The 23,325-nt window shown below is 35.8% G+C and overlaps 2 protein-coding genes across 6 annotated transcripts; one reads left to right on the top strand and one right to left on the bottom strand.

Moving 5' to 3' along the window:
- Positions 1-5,319: 5,319 nt before the first annotated feature.
- On the top strand, positions 5,320-13,929 carry LOC141597028 (uncharacterized). 4 transcript variants are annotated; one of them, XR_012522668.1, is made up of 11 exons: positions 5,320-5,456; positions 5,698-5,859; positions 7,880-8,107; positions 8,219-8,340; positions 8,663-8,723; positions 10,661-10,801; positions 11,310-11,417; positions 11,556-11,781; positions 12,008-12,259; positions 13,100-13,310; positions 13,653-13,929. XR_012522668.1 is itself a non-coding variant. In XM_074417335.1 (10 exons), exons 2-10 carry the CDS (start codon positions 5,707-5,709, stop codon positions 13,180-13,182), a joined length of 1,374 nt encoding a protein of 457 aa, XP_074273436.1. In that variant the 5' UTR covers positions 5,321-5,456; positions 5,698-5,706; the 3' UTR covers positions 13,183-13,626. The 4 variants fall into 4 exon arrangements, 2 of the variants coding, with proteins under 2 accessions (XP_074273436.1, XP_074273435.1); XR_012522667.1 differs by lacking the exon at positions 5,320-5,456 and adding an exon at positions 5,469-5,561; XM_074417335.1 differs by lacking the exon at positions 13,653-13,929 and having other exon boundaries at positions 5,321-5,456; positions 13,100-13,626.
- LOC141597026 (squamosa promoter-binding-like protein 14) lies at positions 13,845-22,668 on the bottom strand. 2 transcript variants are annotated; one of them, XM_074417332.1, is made up of 11 exons: positions 22,376-22,668; positions 21,309-22,022; positions 20,773-20,966; positions 20,001-20,680; positions 19,546-19,623; positions 19,351-19,458; positions 18,970-19,087; positions 18,506-18,641; positions 18,262-18,403; positions 17,382-17,981; positions 13,845-14,764 (listed from the first exon to the last, which is right to left on the bottom strand). In XM_074417332.1, the coding sequence occupies exons 2-11, from the start codon at positions 21,953-21,955 to the stop codon at positions 14,372-14,374; spliced, it is 3,096 nt and encodes a 1,031-aa protein (XP_074273433.1). In that variant the 5' UTR covers positions 21,956-22,022; positions 22,376-22,668; the 3' UTR covers positions 13,845-14,371. The 2 variants fall into 2 exon arrangements, with proteins under 2 accessions (XP_074273433.1, XP_074273434.1); XM_074417333.1 differs by having other exon boundaries at positions 19,546-19,620; positions 22,376-22,646.
- Between the last annotated feature and the right edge of the window lie 657 nt (positions 22,669-23,325).

Here is a 23,325-nt window from a genome sequence, read left to right as displayed (position 1 = left end):
AAAGACACCAATTTTACTCTTTTTTTACCGCCTGTTATTGTGCTGTTATTCTGGTGTTATTGTGATGTTATTCCTGCCAAATAAATGACACCAATTTTACTCTTTTTTTACCACCTGTTATTGTGCTGTTATTCTGGTGTTTTTGTGATGTTATTCTTGCCAAATAAATGACAAAAGACACCAATTTTATGCGGGCAGCAACTCCTTATCGATTCTTCCCCTTGAAAAATCATTCCACCCCGTTAATTTTAAGAATGATTCTCCAAAAATACATTATTGTAGTTATTAGTTAATGGTTGGTGGAAGTGTTTGGTGGTTTATCATTTGCGATTGACAATTTTTGTTTGGTGGTTCGCGTGGAAGTGTTAATTATCGATAGTTCAATCAGGCTAATTTGGTTTGTAGTTAGGATCATAAATGTATTTGTCTTAACATTAAAACGAGTCAAATATTATCATCCAATTTGTGTACCTAAGATAGTTCGGTTTCTTTTCTCTATGCATTTTGCTTTTATTCATATTTATACTACTCGACCCATCTTAAACTTAAACAAATATAAATCGAATTAAATAAAATTTATGATGCTTTAAAACACAATCTTTCGGCAAAAGCTTGAAATGTTTCTATGAACATAATAGTAATCGGAAGAGAAACTTAAGAAATCAGGTATGCAATGATTAAGTCCACTGTTTATAAAAAGAGGCAATCTTATCAAGTTCCACTCTCTTAGAAACTTTAGCGGAATGCATGCAAATATGCAATTACATCAACTTTTGCTTCATCAACCATTAACTAATAACTACAATAATGTCTTTTTCTGATTATATGAATGCACTAATTGTGGGACTTCCACAGCAGCCAAACAACCCTTTTGAGTAGATTCATTAGAGGAGGACACCATAATTAACCTCAACCGGTATCATACATGCACGCCCTGCGTTCTCTCTATTTTCCCACTCTATATATCAAAGAACCAGTTCTTTAACAAAGGGACTGCTGCAATACAAGGAGTGATCATCATCAACAGTTCTTTTTTTTTCCACGAGACCAATTGGTCATTGTGGATGGTCTGAGATCAGACGGACCCAAACTGCAGGCGTTCAGTCTACCAGGCACCAAGTATAACCACCAGGGTGATATCAAGGATAAAGCATAACAAAACGATGAAGACCATGTTCTGCACTTGGAATATATTGAATAATCAACAATATAATTGCTTGGAGTTGTGTTGGACAGTATCCCATGTTCTGCCAGTTTGGAAAATACTAACTGACCGGTCAGTATTTGTATTTTGCTTCTCCTAGTAATTTCGAGGTTGAGCACGTCCATTGTATCGTGGCTTAGAGTTGGAATTCCAATTTGGTTCCCTATCCGTATCAATCTCATTCCTCTCATGACTGTAGTCCCACCGATACTGCCTGGGTGCAGGAGACTGGCGCTCCTTGATTATGTTCTAAAGTAAGTGGAAGAAAGTGAAATGAGTTTGCAAACAGATGTTAGCCATCTAAAACTTTAAAGACAGAGATACATAAGCAAAGGACAAACAAAATTATCTGAAATTCCAAACAGATCCAATTTCTGTAAACGTGAGACAACAGAAACATAGATATACAGACGGACGGCATCTATAATACCTAATTCAGCCTATAGAAGATATCAATTTCGAAAGGATAAAGCCATGGTTCTATGAAACATAAAAACATTATCTTTGTTATTCATACTTAATGATACAATAATAGTTAACAAATACAGACGCAATTAGCAAAACAACGAAGAAAAAACCTTCGTACAAGAGCATGACTTCGAGTAAACCTTCGTTGCATCGACTCTGCAGATCGATAACACAATTCAATTGACTTACAAAATCTCATAATTTATCAAACAATAAAAAAACAACAATGGCGAAACTCTTCGCAATCACCATTAGAATCATCGCGTTATTCTTGGTTAGTCATTCCGCAAGCTTCGTCGACGATGATGGCGGAATAGAAGTCCATAATAGTAACCAGCTCCGATTCCGTTACCGAGTTCAACTCGTGATTAAACACCAAATCAGGCGAGTTACAGGAGAAGAATCGGGACGACGTCGTCCAATAGAAAGGTGAGGTGATGGTGGGCGCGTAGATGTCGGAGGTTGGAGAAGTTGAAGAGATTTTTGGGGGTATTTTTTTGGTTTAGAGACACGTTGGTTGATTAACACACAAAAAAAAAGATGAAGATAATATTTTGGGAAGAAGACGATGTATTGATGCCAGCCTACTTATGTCAGCTTTATTTTATTTTTTTATTCAATCTCAATCCGTTGGTTTCCCTTAAATCAATGGCTGAGATTTTTCAAACTCACAACTCACCGTAAGAACCAAACTCACGAGATCCCGCCTCTATATATATATATATATATATATATATATATATATATATATATATATATATATATATATATATATATATATAAATTAGAATTAGGTTCAAGTGAGTCCTCTACACTTAGATGAGTCCCTAAGTCCTATTTCTAACCCTTAGATCGTAACAAATGAATGACTAAGATTAAAACAAAAAAAGAGGGGAGATATAAAAGCAAGCAAACCCTAATTCATCCTCACTCACTCATTCATTCTCTCTGCCTCCTCTTCTCTCTACCTCCCTCCTCTCTCTAACTCTTTCCTCTCTAACTCCCTCGGCCACCACACGGCTGCTACCCCATGCCACCCCTCCTACACGCTATTCCTGCCGCCTCCACTGCCCCGCCACAACCGCATCCACTGCCATGCCACAACCACCGTCAGATCTAAAATTTGACCACCACAACTCTCCCTTCCTAATGACCACCATCTTAATCAATTACTTTCTGATTTTTTTTCCTGATTTTATATTTTCGATTTTTATATTTTCTTAATTTTTTTTTTGTGATTTAAACTAGTGGTGGGTGGTGTGGTGTTTGGAAAAGGCAAGGCTGGCGGAGTGGTAATTGGAAAAGGCGACGGTGCGTGGTGGTTTTTGGCAAAGGCGAGGGTTGTTGGTGGTGTTTGGAAAAGGCGAGGGTGATGAGAGATTTTTTGTCGTGGTGGTTGTTGAAGGTTGTGGCGGGTCGTGGTATTTTATGCCGCCTCCTTCCCGACTCTCCTTCCCTGTTTTTTCTTTTTGGTTCCGTTATTGTAGGTGGTTACTAGCGATGTCGTGGTGCGTGTTGGTGCTCCGTCGTCGTTTTTTTTTTCAGATCTGGTGGGGTGCGTGGTGGTGTCGGGTGTTTATGGTGGTGGTTGGATCGACTATATTAAAGGACTCATAACGACTATATAAATGACTCATGACTCGCAAGTATTAAAGTTTCACTCGATTAACATTAAAGTTTCACTCTATTAACGTTAAGTTTCATACATAAAACAGTGAATTAAATAAATTTTAGTCACAATTACCTTATTACAATAATTCAATTTTTTATATTAAAAATCGCCTTAAAAAGACTAAAGTTACCCTTTTAACCATTAAAGTTTCATTCGTTTAACATTAAAGTTACATTCATAAAATCATTGAAATTTAATAAATATTCAAATTTTTATATAAAAAATTGCCTAAAAATATTAAAGTTTCAATTTTTAGCATTAAAGTTTCACTTGTAAACATTTAAGTTATATTCAAAAATCATGAAATTAATTAATAAAATTTATAAATCAGTAAAATTAATTAAATTCAAATTTTTATATTAGAAATTGTCTAAAAAAATTAACGTTTCATTTTTTACCATTAAAGTTTCTTTTTTAAAATATTAAAGTTACATTTATAACTCAGTCAAATTAAATAAATTCAAATTTTTATATTAGAAATTGACTAAAAATATTAAAGTTTAAATTTTAAGCATTAAAGTTTCACTCATAAAATATTAAATTTATATTTATAAATTAGTAAAATTATATAAATTCAAATTTTTATATTAAAAATTGTCTAAAAAAATTAAAATTTCAAATTTTAACATTAAAGTTTCACTAAAAAATCAATTTTATATATTTAAAATAAAATTTTCTAACATAAATTTAAATTTTTATTTATAAAATAACCTTAAATATTAAAGTTATAGTTTTAAAGAATTAAAGTTTCATACATTAATTAAAGTTTCGTTTATAAAACATTAAAGTTTTCATCTTAAATTTTTAAAATCTCAACCATCAATCTTACAAGATCAATGGCTAGGATTAGGACTTAGTGGACTCACCATTTTAGGTGGACTCATTTGAACTTGCATATATATATATATATATATATATATATATATATATATATATATATATATATATATATATATATATAGGAATGGGATCATGTGAGTATACACTATCTTTTTTTTTGAGGATTGAGGATTTCATTACAATATCACATGTTGTTCAATACAATATCACAAGGTTATTCAAACAATATCACACGAAAAAAACAGTTGTGCAAAAAAAAAAATATGTTTTTTTCAAAAAAAAAATTTTTTTTTGGACAAGTCTAATTTTTTTTTCATGATATTGTATTGAAGAACCTGTGATATTGTATTCACTAATCCTCAATCCTCAAATATTTAAGAGTTCTCACCGGATCCCGATATATATATATATATATATATATATATATATATATATATATATATATATATATATATATATATATATATATTCTATTGTGCCAATGAGAAATATACACATCTCTACCATCACTCACTCTCCTTCTCTAGTCTCTATATTTTATAACAGATTTTGAGTTTTTAGGGTTTATCTCTCTTTCTCACTCTATCTCTAACATTTTTTAAGGCTAGTAAGTATGTTAAGATTTATATTTTTGAGTGAATTAACGGTTAAACTTTTCAAAGATTGATCTCCAAAAAGTAAATAGGAAGTTTGGTGTGGATTGGAGAAAGTATTAATTTGCAGTTGTTTTGTATGGGATCCTAAATACCGTAGGACTCCCATATAAAAGACTCATACCCAACCCACCAAGGTTATACCCATAGGATCTGGGCGAGTTAGGAATTTAGGATCCCTTCCATTACCTCCAAAGTAGTGATGACCCATTACTTAATGTTTTGACCATTAGATCGTTTCAGGATAATATCTAGATCGTTGAGAGGTAATGGAAAGGAAAATAATGGAGTGGATCCAAATTGGATCTAGGTAGGGTCTGGACTAGACCTGACAAAAATTGACGCGACCTGAATGACCCGACCTGAACCCGACTCGACACCCACGCTCAAGACCCGAACCCGGTCCGAATCCGAATTGATCCGACCCGAATGTTCATTGTTGCAAGCTGATTATTATGCACAAGTAACTTGATAATAGTTGACCCGAAAGCGATCCGAAACCGAAATGACCCGGCCCAACCCGCCCTAAAATTGACAGACCTAACCGTACCCGATTGATTCATTTGGCAGGTCTAGTCTGAAACAACTGCCATCCCTAGTACAAAAAGAGAAAAAATTGGTAAGTACGATTGAAGTATCTGTTCTGAATTCTGAATTTTCTGATATTAGTAACCACTTTTTAACTTTGGATATTTTAGGCATGTGATTCTAATCTCTGAATAAGGTTTGTCACCTGATTGTTCAAAACTGAATTCCTGAAAATACTTGATAGTAATGAGAACATAAAATGGAGTTGTAATGAAAGAAAACAAGCAAGGATGATACTATGAATTTATTTATGTTGTTTTTGTGTTTTGTAGAACACAAGGATGTCTGTAATTAAAGTCAGCGACAGGAATGATTTGCGGTTCATAATCATCCTTGTAATTCACTTGTTCACCGCCGCAACTTCCACCGCTTCCGACGGACCTCCGGTGTCTCGTATTGCTTTCGGCTCTTGCTCCAATCAAAACCTTCCTCAGGTCTCTCCCTTTTTTTACCTTTACATTTACCCATTTCTACTATTCCGTCATTTTTATTTACTCCTGATCATTTGTTCACTTTGATTTTGGCACAAAGACCAAGGAAAGGGGAGGAGACCCTTTTTAGGCGGTGTTGTTGAGTGAGAAGTGGACAATAACTTACGTAGATATCAAATTACCTTCAAAAATATTCCCAATAGAAAGGTAAACAAATGACCGAGACACCCATAAATGGGGGTAGGTAAACAACTGACCGGGATGGTGGGAGTACTACTTTGTTCTTCCTAATTTTTGAAGCCATTTTCATTTTGGGTTATGCGGAAGGAGTCTCATTTGTATTGTTAGCGTAGGGTAAGGCCGCGTACTTCCGATTATTCCTTACCTGGTCATATGAAAATCAGCGAGGCTTTGAGTTAATAATAACGTTGTTGCTATACCTGGGTGATGTGCTCGTTTTCCGACTATCTTAGTTTCTTGTTTGCTTCTACTGCCCTAACCTCGTATCGGTTTCAGTCACATGGCTAAAACATCTTAGTCGTTTCTCCATCGTCTTATTTTCTATAGGCACAACTCTAACCACCTCATTCATGGATTGGGGGATTTGAATGGAAATGGAGGGGAAGGAAAGGGAGGGCTACAATTTCCTTAGTTTGGATGGCAAATAGGGTAGGAGGGAGATGGGGACATCAATTTTTCCTCCGCTAAGTCTAATTAAAAACCTTCTAGCATACGACATATTCTTAGGCATGCCGAGATAAAATTTAAACCCTCCGGCGCCCTTCTACTTCGGCAACCCCCTTAATTCTATGAGTTAGATCACCATCTAACTCTCCATCTTTTATATAATAGATCTCAAATATCTAAAAAAGTTGGATGCAATAACCTCGCCATAAAAAATGATCGTCCTGCTTCTCTGACTGTGTTTTCGCTAAACCTACACTTTAAATATTCAGTCTTACTTCTGCTCAGTCTACTCGTGCTTTCAAAGTATACCTCCAAAGTTCCAACTTCCTATAGAATCTTTCCTGCATTTTATTAATCAACACTATATCATCTGCTTGCATCATACACCAATGAATGTCGTCTTGAATTGACCCGTTAGTTCCTCCATGCCTATGGCAAAGAGTAAATGACTCAGAGCATGATGCACACGGCACAACAATCGTAGTAGGTAACTCGTGTGTCGTTCCAATGTTACTTTGTATGCTTCTGACTAGCTCTCTTGTAGTCAATTTGTTTCCATGATGCACCCGTTCTTTCTAAAGCCCACCAAAGTACTCCACTTAGTAGGTCTTTCTTCTCAATCTATAAAAAACATATGTAGGTCTTTCTTCTTATCTCAATAATGCCCCTCATTTCTCTCGTAAGATAAATTGCTTCCATAATCAATCACTTCAAGGCAGAAATACAAACTGGCTCTCGGAGATCTTCACACATTTCTTAAGCCTTTGTTCAATTACTGGTTCCATAACTTCACGGTATCATGAATCAAGAGGATCAACCCGTCCTCCCAGAAATATATTTGGTGTTCTTTGAATAGTTCCCTCATCCCAAATTACGTGTTGTGTATATGAAGTCTCTAGTTAATTAACTTTACTCAAAAAGTCTTCTCTGAAACCAATCTGAAGTAGTTTTTATTTACCTTTTAGTTCTCGGCAATAATAGGTATTGTAGCCCTGTACTGTGTATTTATCAGAAGGGATTTATGCCCACTGGGTGAGTACTTGAGTACAGAACAATATATTGGAAAGACGTCATCCTTAGATTCATGGACAGAGGGAATTCCGACCATTAACCTCTAGCCTTTTGAAACTCCATGCATTTTCTTTTGTATGCATAAATCATTTGAGAAATTTTAAAGAGTGAGTCATTTCCATGTGTTCCCATGATAGAACAAGAAGTTAATGCCGCCTGCACTGTTATTGTGAATGTTTTAATTTAAATTATCGGAGCATGCTGTGTGTTTAGTAATGAATTGTAGAGCGATGAGTCTAATGTTTCAATTATCTGATATATTCAGGAGATCTGGAATGCAGTCAGTGACTTCAATCCCCAAGTTTTCATATGGTTAGGAGACAATATTTACGGAGACCATAAACGCCCTTTTAGATTAGTTGGGAAGGAGAGGACTATTGGCCCTTTCAAGAATGTTCCAAGGTTTTACCCTTCTTCTGAACAAGAAATGGAGTCAAGCTACAAGAAGGCAAAATTAAACCCTGGATACTCCTACATCCGAAAGCATTCTAAGGTACCATTTTTCTGCTCTCTTTGCTTTTGTCTACATTCTCCTTGCTATAAGAACTTGCTTTCTGTGTCTTCTGATTGATAAACTCAGTTTGTATCATGTTTTATTTCTTAGGTTATCGGAACATGGGATGATCATGATTATGGCTTGAATGATGCAGGAAAAGAATTCGCTGGCAAGGTCACCAATCAAAAGCTACTTCTAGATTTCTTGGATGAACCCATAGATAGTCCGAGGTATTGCAAATTCTACCAATTATTGTAATTCATTGAACCAGTCCAATAAGAATTATGAGTCCTTGAAGAGCTCAACACAGTATTTGATTTTACACACTATGTCTCCTGTATCTTTGGAGGACCTTCTGTTTTCTATTGCTGTATCTAATTCTTTCCTTTGATAAGTTTATCTTCCCCCAGCAAAAAGAAGAGAAATTTATTGCCATTGTCGACGTTATATTTGGTGTTACAGTGTGACTCAGTTCATCTATGTACGATTTTTACATTCTGATTTGCTGCGAAAAATGTTTATTTACTATCTTAACATTATGTTTCACCATAGGAGAAAACAAGCTGGTGTCTATACATCTTACACATTTGGTCCTGTTGGCAAACAAATAAAGGTACCACCTCGTCATATTCTTTCATTTGTAATTGTATACCTTTATCTTTTTTTAATAAGAAGCATCTATCTATTTATCTATACGAAGCAGGTACAAAATAACAGTGGATGAAGCCAAGGTTTTCTATTCCTTAAACTGTCTACTGACATACTCCCTCCATTTCACTTAATAGCTCCATTTTAATTTTTTCTGCCTCGCAATAAAAGTCAAATGAAACAAAATGATTGATACGGAGGAAGTATACTTTTGGAAATTCATGTTGCACACTTTAACCATAGTAATTTTATTTTTTTTCCAAATGTTTGGATACACATTGAGAGGGAAGGGGATTGTAGGAGGATAGTGGAGGGAAAGGGAAGGGAAATGGACTAATGTCATTTTCCTTCCAAATCTTCTACATGTTTATGGATTTTAATTTGTCTTGTGAGAGGGTAAATGGATCCTTCCAGGACCCTCCCATCCAAATCCGTCCAACCTAACTTGCTAGCCAAACATGGGATTTATTTCCCTCCCTTTCCTTCCATATCCCTATATCTAAAGAGTAAAGGGTTTTTTCGATACAATAGTGTTCCTTAGGAGGAAAGGGGAGGGAGCCAGGGAGGAATGGAACAATGTCATTTTATTTTTTCTTCCGGATTTTTCCTATGTTAAATGGATTTGATTATGTCTTGGGAAGAGGAAAATGGAAGGTCTAATTCTCCTTCAACCCAGTTTGCTACTCAAACAAGGAAAAGTGTCACTCTCCTTTCTCTTATAATTCATCCATCTGAACAGGGGTTAATTTCGTGATGATTCAGGTTCTGGGTCTGATACGCATTTAGTCGCATATTGATTAAAAAGACTTCAATTCTCACTTAATGCACCTCTCACTTCTTTAATTTATATATTTTTTTAGTTGTTCGGTCAGTGCAATTCATAGAAGATTATAAATGAATCTAAAGAAAATTTTTGAATTTGATGATGATAGAGAGTAGGGGGCTTCATAAATTGAAGATAAAATGAAGATAATGGTTTTCTGTGGTTCGGCCATGTGAGACGAACACCAACTCACGCACGAATTGAGAGGCTTAAGAATGGGGAAGGGGCCATGCTGCTAGGGAAAGTGATAAGATTGTGAGTGGTAGTCGAATACCAAAGAAAACTTGCACAATGTTGGGAACATTTATCATCATAGTCGAATGAAAAATCATTGTTTCAATATTGCAATCATTTCACTGCCTCGCTTGCCATAGAATTAGTAGTAGGCGGTAGCAAGCAAATACTCTTGGATCTTGGTTGCCCATCTTCATTAGGAGGGCAATTATGGCCCAAACCGAACCGAAACCGACCCGACCCGAACTCTTAATAACCCGTACTCAATCCATTATTTAAAAACCCATATCCAATTCCACTATTGCAAAACCCGAACCAAATCCAAACCCGATCCATTCGTACCCGAACCTGATCCAATTAAATTATTTTGAAAATTTAGGCTTTATTGTACTTGGAATTTTAATTTTGTCAAAAACAATGAATTTTTTATATAGTCAAATCAAGTTTTGGATCTGATTTTGGATTATATGGTGGATCGGGTATGGATTTGTGGAGTGGGTATGGTTTCATAAAAAGTATAATGGATTGGGTATGGATTTTAAAATTTTGGATATGGAGCGGGTCAGGATATGGATTACCGATCCATTAAGTTAGTTGACCGGGTTTGGATCCTGCAAAACCGATTCAACCCGATCCATTGCCATCCCTAATCTTCATCTCTGTTATGCCTAGACTCTAGAGAGCTATACCCAATCAGTTGGGCGTTTCTCATAATCAAATCTAGACAGACAGTTACCATCCCATCAATAATTATCTACCGTATTCGAGATTTCTGCACATTTACTTCTGCCCAATTTTGTTGATATCTCTGGCAATTTATCTAACCATTATCATATAATATTCAGGTCATTCTTCTTGACACTAGATACTTTAGAGATCCTTTGTCAAGCGATGGAAGTATTTTAGGAATTTCACAATGGGAGTGGTTGGAGGAAGAGCTCTATGGTCCCCAGACAGTCCTGACCATTATTGGCTCCTCTATACAGGTATATCAGAAAACTACGATTATTTTGGCATTATCGTTGGCCGAGTCCGCTGGCTACTAGAAGTTCTCAACAGTATATTTTTGTACAGCGACATGATAAAATCATGAATTTTTGCTGCGATTTTTGTACCTGAGATAGCCTGGTTATTACAATAGTACTACCTCAACCACAACTTTATTTTCACCATTTGACTTTTATGGTCAACTAATATCAACTCTGACCATCCAAAGTGTAGAATTTTATTTATCAGTACCCGTCTCTTTATCTGATGATCGAAGGCTGGCATGATAGCATAAGAAGCGAGAACTTAAGAACAGAATTATTATTCAAGACTCGAATACCTGATCCCAAGGGCTCATGGCATGTCCAAGATTAGGATAGAGTTCAGGAATCCAAAATTTTCTGTCATCTACTCTATTCTTTGGTTGATCTTCTGACCAGCAGTCTAATATCAAGTGCGCTTCTATGATCTACTCATCTATCCTTATCAATTTCTGTGTCCATTCAGGTCACATCAAATTTTTCAGCTGTTACTAGGCCGTTCTTTTCTGTTGAGGGTTGGAGTCGTTTTCCAAAGGAGAGGAATCGCTTGTTTCAGTTAATTCGTGATAGTAAGGTAACACCTTTCTATATTTGTTTATCATTATGCCTGTTTGCAATTAACTTAAAATTATGAGATTCAGAGTTCAAAATCCAATCAATTGAGACTCGTTGCTCAGATAAAAAAATCGGATAACACTCTTGTGTTATACAGAGGGATGGTGTGCTTTTTATCAGTGGAGATGTTCATTTTGCTGAAATCACGAGATATGACTGTGCTACTGGATATCCGCTGTATGACGTCACCTCTAGTGGATTGACACAATCTGTCGAGGGAGTGGTGCCACCACCATTGCAGTTTTTATTGAGACTTATGTCACAGTTGACACCAACTACACTGAGGGTAATGGGAAATTGCAGATACAAGTCATGTGTATACGGTAACTTTGATCTTCCTTTCTTCCAATGGCCTTCTAACTCCATGATCGGGAGATTAAGTGGGCTTAATCAATCTTGTACAATACGTTCTCACATGTAAAATCAACCCAGGTCTTTGTATACTCCGTATTTAATGTTCAGAGTTAATGGGGTTGGTCTCACATGTGAGAATGAAACACCTTGTTGTATACATGGATAAGTTTTTATGAAGTGGGATTCTTTCTGCAGGAAAACCAAATTTTGGTGTCATTGAGGTGGATTGGGAATCGAATCCGTTGACTTTAACAATCGAAGTTAGAGATGTCAATGGAACCCCTGTCGCCAGTAATAAGATCTTATTGTCTGATTTGCGAGCCGGAAATATGGAACTACCTAACATGGGACGTGCAGCAGATAATCAGAAATATTGCACTCTTGAAGTTGATCTTCCTTGGATTATTCGGTACCGATTGGCCATTATTGTATTCTGTGGATCATTTGGTATGTTTTTACTTCAGTAAAAATAGTATTTACTTTTTGGTGCCTCAAAGGCTCTCTCGCCAATTGCGAGGTAATGGAGTCGGAAGCCTTATCTCTATGGGTAAAACGTAGAGATACTATTTCCCGTAGGGTTAAAATACAGGGTCATATTTTTGCATGACCCATCCTTAAAATTGCACGGTGATTGAATTGATTGATGAATTGCTATATCACAATAAGAAAACTGCAGATTGTAGAGTGAGCCATTTTGCTCTATTTCGACATATTCCTAAATCAGGTCTTTATTTTTTAAATAGCTATCAGTTTCATGTGATGTATCATGTCTTTAGAATCCCCCGTTTAAAGGCCAAAATATCTAAGATTCGCAAAAAACCTAGTACTTGGTATCAATAAAGAAGTTAGGATCGAACTGTTACGGTTGGATTTTACAATTGTAATAAAAGCTTTTGGTTGATAAAAACACTAGCATGGTACTTCCTCCTTTGTAATCTAAACATCCCACATTTTAACGTTCCTCTTACAGATTAGTTGGGACCGGGGTATTTGGGTTTGAAGGGAGGGAGTAATACTTACGATTTTTTTTAAAAAAAAAAATCCCTATCCCCGCCCTGGTTGGTTCAGTGACTCTTGTAGAAGACCGTCCATTGTAAAACGAACAATGGCCTTATAATACATTATCTACCTCATTTAATAATAAATCATAAATAAGGAGCACAAGCATTACAAGACCTGATTAGCAAAACAATAAATTACAAGTTCTATGGGCTAAGCTGATTTTCTTTATTTTTATTTTTATTTTTATTTTTTAAATACTGTGTTGATTTTATTTTCATGTTGCAGTCTTGCTTCTTGCTTTTTTGGGGCTGATTTATTCATCAATAATCGTCAGTAGAAGATGTCTTCGCAAGTGCAAGCATGATTAGCATACAATACTCAAATACTCAAAACATTATTACTAGCCTTGGAAGAGAGATTACCCAGACCTGAACTTGCCTATGCATAGAGCTTGTGATCGGATGAGTCTACACGGATTTGGGTCAGGCCAATGTAGGTGAGTCAATTTCCATCACGGGCCACATTTGTTTGCGTTTGAATAGAGCTAGATGGGATAAGTTAGGTTGTATCTATTGTCGCCGTATCCTCCTCCGGCTAGTTGTGGCTGACCATATTTTAGATTCTCGTGAATCGGATTTTGGCAACTGTATAAATGTATCTATCTTTTTACATTTATACAAATTGGCAATAAAAAGTACTGAACAATATAAGATTAATTGATTTAGTGGCAACGAATGTATAGACTTGAAAAGAATCATCAGGCTGTGTTTATTGGAGTCGATTTCGGCTGTGGATTTCTGTGGTTTTGAAAATAGTCTTCTTTTGGTTGCCTACTCAGGTCATTGGGAGACAACTCCTACTCAGGTTGTATTTTCAGGTTTAGGCCTGATCCATTTTAGCAAATCTACAAGCCGGTCAGCAAGCGACAGTACACAGTTACAGAAAAATTTTCAATGCGCTGGTAACAAGGATGTAGATAGACATTAAAAACGAAGTCAGGTTGACTTGGAAAGTACAAAGCACTACCAACTACATGAAATGCTTCATTGCTGCTTAATTATTGTACATTATGTGATAACTAACGTACATTTTCATACATCAAATGAATTAACGAATCCTACACATCTACTTTACAGTAGAACTTGCTTCTATGGACAAGCTCTTACCTTCTTCAAAAGAAGGAATATACAAATAACCCAATTAAACAACAATAAGTAATGTTAGTACAGAACAAGAGAGAGAGAGAAAGAAGAGTGACTTCAAGATCAAGACCGGCTTTCTTCAACATCCAACTCCAAGTCACGGCATGTTGACCTTTTGTACCGTGCGCTGCATCATTTTCCATTTTCTAAAGCCCAGTGCTTTTGTAGTCAATTATGAAAGAGACCCAAAAGACTAGTTGCATAAGCTCGATATGGAATCAAAGATTCTCTGACTGCAGATCCTATCGGTAGCCTAATTACCAGGAAACATGAGAGATTCAAAATCACAGCCAAAATGCTGTAATGAACCTTCATAAGTTACTCTTGTTTAAGGAAGTTGGATTTACGTCAAAAATTACATTGACCCAAAATCCAAATTTTCCCAGGTTAAAGGAACTGACATGCTTTTGAAGAAGAGGCAGACACAAACACATACTGCCGCAATGGCAAGCATTGAATGTATAAGGGGACGGTGAAGCATGCCTTGAGATCCCGACATTCTACTGTAACTCATCATTGCACACTTGGGGCAAGAGTCCGGTTTCTTGTTTATTTGTAGGCTTGACCTTTGTTTAACCTCGGGTTCAACGGTATCAATCTCGATTGATACGGAGAGTTGATTGTTTCTTCTGTCAACCAGTTTCTGAGCTACTAAGCTGTTTAAAGAATGGTCATTTCTCATCGTAGCATAAGCAGACGGAGACTGCCCGTTGTAATCCAAAAGGGACTTCCAACTATGCAATCCAATCTACATAAAAAAAGATTGAAAGAGTTAAGAATGCTACACTTGTAACTTTGTTCTACTTTTTTACTAGTAACTTCTCCAAATAAATCAAAGCCGTATAAGGTAATATGGGAGGGTCTAGTCCAATTTATCATAACATCTATTTTCATCTAGAAAGTGTAGGGCAATGTGTATATATTGAGAAAATCTTGTCCAGGGTCAATATCATTTCAACACCAGTCTGATGGACAAGAAAAAAGGGATGGGACTTGGGAGGACTACAAGGTAGCCCCAACTAGCTAAATGCTAATCTTAATCCACTCCACATTCATGCTACGAATGTTGGATTGAAAGAATTCATAATTAGGTTTTATCTATAAATACTATTAAAAGGCTACCCTAAAATGTTCAATTAAGTCCACGTAGACAATGCCACGTAGGATAAAAAAAGCCACGCAGACATTTGAAGCCCACCTCAGCCCCATAACCCAAATGCCATATACACATTCATACCCAATTACCCCGTCTCTTATCATCACTGTTCCTACCGACAACGACAATCCCCCTTTTTCCGCTCATTTTGTTAACCGGCATTAATTTATTATTACATGACATTAATTTAATTCATTTATCTATAAATTAATTTAGTTCACTTATCTATAATATTAAAAGATATTATCTATATTCTTAAATGATTTTTCTATATTAAATATATTGTTTTCCCAAATTTATGTAAACCTTAGAAATTACATCAAAATTTCATAATTTATAGTTAATATTGACATTTTAATTGAAATTTTTGTGATAAAACATAGAGGTGGCAAACAATGACACGACACGAAAACACGACACGAACCCGACACGAAATTAACGGGTTTGGGTTGAGACTTAATGACCCATTTATGTAAGTGGGTCGACACGAACACGACACGATATTTAATTGGGTTGGGTTAGGGTTGACCTCTCTAAACACGAACCCGACACGAATGACCTGTTTACTAAATTAATCCTAATTTTTCTTGATCCTGCATCATATAAATATACTTAAACTTTCAAAATATGGACGTGACACGAAAACACGACACGAACCCGACACGAAATTAACGGGTTAGGGTTGAGGCCTTATGGACCATTTATGTAAGTGGGTCGACACGGACACGACACGAGACTTAATTGGGTCGGGTTTGGGTTGGAGAGATTGTGACCCGTTTACATGTGACACCAACACGAACCCGACACGACCCGATCTATTTGCCAGGTCTAAATTAAAACATGTTAATAAAATTTATAATTTATAATTAAAATTGAAATTTTTATAATAAAATATGTTAATAAATTAATTAAAACTCTTCATATTACTTACCACCCACCATTTTTATTAACATTTTTTCCTATTTAATTCATTTTTTTTAATTAAACACGGAAATAAATTGATTAAAACTCTTCATAATACTTAACACCCACCAAATTAATTAAAATTTTTTCCGATTAAAACTCTTTATATTATTTAACAGTTAACACCAATAATTTTCATTAACATTCTTTCCTATTTAATTCACCTCTTGAGTTTCTCGGCAATCAATTATCTAATTAAATAATACCACAAAATAAATTAAAAATAAAATTAAAATATTGGATTTTATGGTTGTATAATGGCTATAAAACCTATAATAGTTTCTATCTATAAAATCTTATTAAAAGGCTAACAAAAAAATGTGACATTGCAAGTTTAATTGTGATGTGACAACTTTTAATGTGACATGGTAAAAAAAAGTGATATGGATTACCAATTTAAGAAAATTAAAAAATATAAGGTAAAAAAAGTTAAAAAAATATAAGGGATAAACACACACACACACACACAAAAAAAAAAAATTGTAAACCATTGATCTCCTCTCATAATTTTATTTATTTATTTACCTTATTTATTTAATAACCATTATTTCCTTTATTTAATGAAATGACCTTTTAACTTTCCCTTCATCATTACTATATATACTCCGTATTTATGTACCATATTTTTTTTATTTTTCTTTCATTCATAAAATTTTGAGAGAATTTGTAATAGAATTTTTCATATATATAACTATTATATTCACCCTAATTTTCAATTTTATTCAAAAAATAGCACCTAAAGTATACATAGAAAAGTAAACTAATTGTTTCATTTTTCATTTTTCTTATGTTTTGTATTAATTTGTTATTATTTTTTTGTGTTTGTATTAATATTGCAGGAGAATGAATTTCCAACTTTATTCAAAAAAATTGGTAGGTAAGGTATAGCTAAAGAACTAAATTAATTATTTCGCTTTTTATTTTTATTATGTTTTGAATTAATTAGAATCTTATTAGTTACTTTTTTGTGTTTATATTAATATTGCAGGAGAATGAATTTCCAACTTTATTCAAAAAATTGGTAGGTAAGGTCCCCCAGTCGTGTTTATTTATTTACTTTTTTTTTTAATTATTTGTGAGTGGTTTTTTAATTAAAATTAAACAATTGATTGAGAGGGGGACTACTCCATATAAGTTATTCACAAATTAAACACTTAAACACAATCAATTATTAACGATCCCGTGATTTTCACGGGCTCCAAAACTAGTTATAAACTAAAATACTGAAAAAAAAAAATGCAAATACCTCCATGGGATCATCAGTCAAAACATCTACAATATCATATGAGCCCGAACTGCAAGCTGCCAAATGGAGCGGTGTAATTCCCCCGGGTCCACTGAGGTTTGGGGGAAAGATATATCTGTTAGAAGCACCATTACCATGAGGTGGTGAATAGTGGATAAGCATGTCCACCATTCTTTTAGACCTCTTCTTAACTGCGCGGTGCAAGAGGTTTGTCTTCTCGAGAGCGTCTAGGCATTCCGAGGATAATCCATCTGTTCTATAATCCTTTTCAGTAAATATATCCAAAAGTGTTTTGACCAAAGCACAGTAATCTCTTTCAATGGAAAAAGTCAAGAGGTATTGATATCGACGAGGGGAAAAATCATGAGTGCCAACGTCAGAAGAACTCTGCCTCTGGAAAAGCCACCCAAGTTCATTTAAGAAACACAAGATTTCTTCATGCGAACCGGGGCTTGATATATTCGTGAACGGTTCTCCGATGATGACACTATCTGGTTTCGCTTCTTTGTCAAATTCTTGTTCAAGGAGCCTCAGTTCCTGACATATCTTAGCATCTGCTATTATAATGGGGAAGCTATTACCTCTGACACCATTTTCTACCTGAGAAAAGAAGCAGAAAATGCATGGATTTAGTACTGATGTTTGTGTGGCATAATCACATAAACATGAAAAGTAACACCTGAGCACTTAGATCAATTAGTGAGGGAGTAATCTAGTTTAACCAGAAATTTCCATTCGATTCCCTAAAATGCAGCGCCGTCAAACTCAAAAAAGTAAGCTTTGCTGCCCTACTGATCCTACCCATCTCGAATACGGACTACACACATGGTGCAAACAAATAACATTAATTAAACACAGAAAAGAGAATCAACGCTGATACCTCAATAAAACAACGCCCAAGAGTAGAAGTAGCAGCATGCACCCTAAAGTCACCCAATCTGATTTCATCATAAGTGCATCCTTGATAGGTTGATCCCGAGACTTCCTTAGATGAGTACCCACCCATGTATGTGCAGTGTATCCTGGTGAAGTTTCGAATTCATAAGGGATTTCAAAAATTGAGCAAATAAGAAAGAATTTTAAGGGTGTAGCAACCATATGCATAAATAACAAAGTTCACTTACTTGGTACCAGTGGAAGTTAAATTCCTGCCTCTTATCACAAGAGAAGTGGTTTGTCCACTCACAACAGCCAAAGGTGAAACCATGACCATCTCAGGAGAATTTGGTATACTCCAAGGCTTGCAAAAATTAAATTTTCCTGAGGACCAAAAAGCAAATAATTCACTAATGTGTAGGAAATATAGAGAAAATGATCAATAACATACAGTACATAAAATCACTTTGTTCTCTCTGACAACCTCAAATGAATACAACAACAACAACATCAGAGCCTTAATCCCAAAATGTTGTTTGTTGTTGTATTCATTTGAGGGTGTCAGAGAGAAGAACAACACCCTCAAATGAATGAGATAAAAAATAAAAAAAAATAAAACAAAATAAAAAATAAAAAAAAGATTACAGCAATGAATATAAAAAAAGAATTGTCTCAAAGCTTTCTTGCATAAAATAGCTGAGCCTTCACTCACCTCCCTTGTGGAAAGCTAACTGCCTGCCAATGTTCACTGAAAACCTTCCATTTCTCCAAAACTCAGCATCAGAATTTTGAACTAAGTTAGCAAGTTGCTGAGAAAAGTTCTCTTCGAGCTGAAATATTTAAAAATGAAACAGAAAGGATCAATAAAAATAGGAGAACAAAATTCCGTCATGCGGCGACTAATGACGATGAACAAATTTCTGTATTTTAAAATTTAAATGACCAAGACAAAGTGAGTATATCAATATAATATGACCCTCGCGATAGTATAATATTCTTTATGAATATAGTGGTATTAAAACTAGGTGTCATCCCACAGCACGCTATCACTTTGAGGGTGTGTTACACTGCTACATCTTAGTAGAAGAATCACCTTTTCCCAGGCAGCTGATGGCATAGACACATAAACTGATAGAACTACACAACCGGGTCTGATGAAACTCTCCATCTCTGTTGGACTGTTAGAAAGCCAATTACATATCTGCAAATTGCATAACAATAGAAATTGTAAGGTATAATTGATCAATCAGAACCACGGACAATCAATGCCATTTTGCTAATTTCACACCTGTGTGCGCAGTGCTCCAGGAAAATGACCAGGATCCTTATCAAATAGTTTGAACATTATTCGGCCCGTTCGGTCCTTCTTAGCATTTCATGAATAAGTACACAGAAAAACAAAAAAGTAAGTCAGGTTCCACAATCGACAAAACTTCAAATTTATAGGTTCAAAGAGAATTATAACAAAATTAACCCAGTGCCTCAAGGACTCCCATAGATCACGGTAAAGGAAGCTTGATAGGTCGGATGAAAGCAACACTACTTCTGTAGTTCTGTGTTTACAACACAAAGAAGAGGTTGTTTCCAAATGACCCGTAATTAAAATTGCATAGAATGACTACTTCACAACAAAAAGCGTCAATTTAGTTTATTCCATCATAATCAATAACCAAATAATAGCGAGTTTTGACTCCATTATAAAAGAAAAAGGCTAAAAAAAACTCAAACTTGAATTAACAATACCTGAGGATCCGAGTTGAAACTTGGTGGAGAATGATCAGAACCAGATGAAGAGTATCCTGCCTGATTTGGTAAACTCTGCAACTTATTACCGGCGGCCATATTTCCCCGACCAAAGAGTTCCAGAGTCACTCCAGAGGCAAAAGTTCCAGCCTGGCATGCTTCAACATTCACGTTGGTTTCTTCGCAAATTGACATTCTGTCAGCCTTATCAATTTCCGAGGTAGTTTCTAACGGGAATAACGTTCTAGTGATAGGAGTAGATGATGAATGAGACCTCTCATCAGAGGGACTACAGCTATTGGAAGAGAAAAACTTGTTTGATGAAACTACATTCCGCGGGCTATCGTTCCCAGGTGATGAACTAAACAGCTGCAGTGGTAGAATTATTCTAGTGTCATGCAATTGACCATCTGAATCCTCAGTTGGGGATTGATAGCTAGAGCTGCTTCTCTCTCCTCCCCCTAAAGAGTGCATGTTTTGACCCATATTGTTTTGACCTGCTTTGTTTCCACAAAAAGCGGTTTGCTCGAAAATGTTCTTGGATGGGCCCGAAGTAACAGCAGGGGATGGCGGAAGATCAGTTGGCCGAGGTAACACATTGTTTAACTTACTCAGTATTTCGATCAGCTGACTTTTGTCAGGCATAGATGGGTAATTGGGAACATTCTTGTCAGCAATCCCTATATTTTGTCAGGATAAGAATTAAATTGTGGCAGAGACCAAAAGAAATACTCCGTAGATACAATTTTGCTTACAAACACAAAAATCACACCTTGACCACGGGCTAAAACTGTCAACAAGTTGACAATATCTAAATTTCCATTCCCAGTGCTACTGATGGCAGTCGGATGCACGACCGGCGGTATGGCTTCTTCTGGTTGAGTTTTCCTTCTCCGACGATTATGACCAGCAAGTCTTCTTCGGCAACTTCTTTTTCCCTCGTCAAACTCAGCAAGTGGATGAAACCTTAGCAAGACAAATTAAAAACAAATGTGATAACACAGAAAACAATGGTAATGACATCTAAAATAACAACACTTCCACAGCTTCAAATTCTCCTACAAATAGCGGGGTAAGGCCGGGGTTGGATGTACGCAGCCTTACCCTTGCTTTAACAACCAACAAAGTCTGTTTCAAAATGACCTATAAAAAAATTTGCGTCGAGAAGTGAACATTTGCATCGCATGAATGCTACTACACAACAAAAAGAAATGCAGGGGTCATTTTGCTTTATTCCATCATAATCTAGAGGGAATACTTCGGAAGAAAAAGACTCGTCGCAACCAAGAAAAAAAAAAAGGTAAACACCTGCTACACTGCTGGCAGAACCTCTGCATCTGTTTCCCTACAATAGCTTTGGTGGCCTTGCTATGGAGTTCACAAACCTTATGCCTTCTATGATAATCCTTTGCTTTCGAGAGATCTTCTTCACAACAATCCACCTGACAAACAGGATAGGTCCCAGCATTACCAGGAGATCCAGACCGAACCTTCTTGTTCGGTCTCAAAGAAGTAACAGGCTCCTCACCACTAGTCTTATTTGAGCTCACGTGAGCGCTTCCAAGCTGCAACTGAGGGCAATTACCATTCTGCCCACCCTCATCATGTGAGGTGCTGCTCCACGACGCAGTAGAAGCCTGTAAAACCGGGTCGACAACACTCACCTCACTATTATCCAAAGGGCCCACATTAGGGGTACCGAGGCCAAGTACCTCTGGTACCAGAGGTCTAGCCCTCGCCACAAACCGGGCACTATCCCATTCCCATTGTTTGGGGTCCCATCCATCCCTAGTTCTCTCTACTTGTGAATGTTGCTGCTTTTGATAAGTAGTAGGAGTATTATAACCATAACCTCTCTTTTGCCCAATCAAACCCCCCTCGAAAAGTCGACCGGCCATATTCTGGTGTATAAACAAGGGTGCTGCTACTTGAGTTCCCAGTCCCAGCTCCTCCATCCCTTAAACTAACACTAAACTACCCTTTAATCACAGATTATCAATCTCAGCTTCTTGTTCACCAACACTGAAAATTCATAACCATATACCCATCAGAAATTATTACCAAATTTTTCTCAATCATTATTAAATTAGCAAAATCATTGATAAAAGTTTAATGACCTTTTTCTTGTCATACATAAATGGAAGGTCCAACCCAATAATCAAATACCATGAAATTTGCTAAAAATGGAGTCACACAAAGATGGAGACCTATCTATTTAACAATTCTAAAAATAACCAATAAAAGTATCAAGGGCGAACATACAGGATTCATAAACATAACAATCTCTATATCTTAGCAAAAGTGAAATTAAAATAAATAAATAAATAAATAGCAAAAAAATCATTACACCCACATATTTATAACAAAGAACTGACCTTTAATTCATAATAGTAAACATTTCTGATAATTAAAATTAAGAGGAACAAAGGGTAGAATTATAAGGAAAAGAGGGAAATTTATATTGGTATGATCTATGTAATAAGAGGAAGAAAAATGAAGGGAATAATTGGGAATTTAAGAAGAAATGATAACAAGATCTGGAGAATGAGTGAAGAAGAAGAGGAAGAAAAGGGTAAATTAGGGGAAAATGGATGTACTTTGGAAGAACGAAGGAAGGAGATGATGCTATCAGCTGTCACTTCTTGTACCATCATTTTTATTAAAATTTAACAAAATTGATAACTCTAATAATTATGTAAACAGATTTTTTTAAGTAAAACACTAGAATTATTGTAAAATTATTATGTTGTGTTATGTAATTATTCTTGTGAAAGTAATTACTTGGTTCTTTTATCTTTTTTTTAGACAACGATGTACTACTATTATAAAACAAAACGGAAACTACATTCAAGTCTGTTATAAAGCCAACTAGAGAATAAAAACAGGGCCACTAGAGGGCCCTAAGCAACGTGAAACCCATGAAACCTCGGTAAAACTAGAAATGGAACAAGATGAAGACGATAGACGACGTTTCTTGATAGGTGGATGGTAATGGTTATCGAACTGAATCATGTGAGCGTCATTTCTTTTATTCCCCTTGCCTTCTGCAACCGTCTTAGTGTACCTGCAAAAAGAAGATAAAAGCTCGACGATACCAAAGATCGTTTCTTCAAATTACCAAAAGAGCAGGTGACATTTGATCACGACAATGCTTCACCCTGCAGCTGCATTTCTTGCTTAAAAGCTCTTTAGTTGCCGTAAATTCAAACTGAACCATGGAAACTGTGCTAACAGAAGAAGAATAGGACGATAGACGTTTCTTCTTATTGATATGAAATATAGCCTCCTCTTTCACCAACACGACATTCTCCGATATCGCAAGATT

This window comes from Silene latifolia, chromosome 8 (genome assembly GCF_048544455.1).
Source record: "Silene latifolia isolate original U9 population chromosome 8, ASM4854445v1, whole genome shotgun sequence".
NCBI classification, from domain to species: domain Eukaryota; kingdom Viridiplantae; phylum Streptophyta; class Magnoliopsida; order Caryophyllales; family Caryophyllaceae; genus Silene; species Silene latifolia.
Note: the sequence above shows the minus strand (reverse complement) of the source record. Positions and strands in the feature narration are given on the sequence as shown.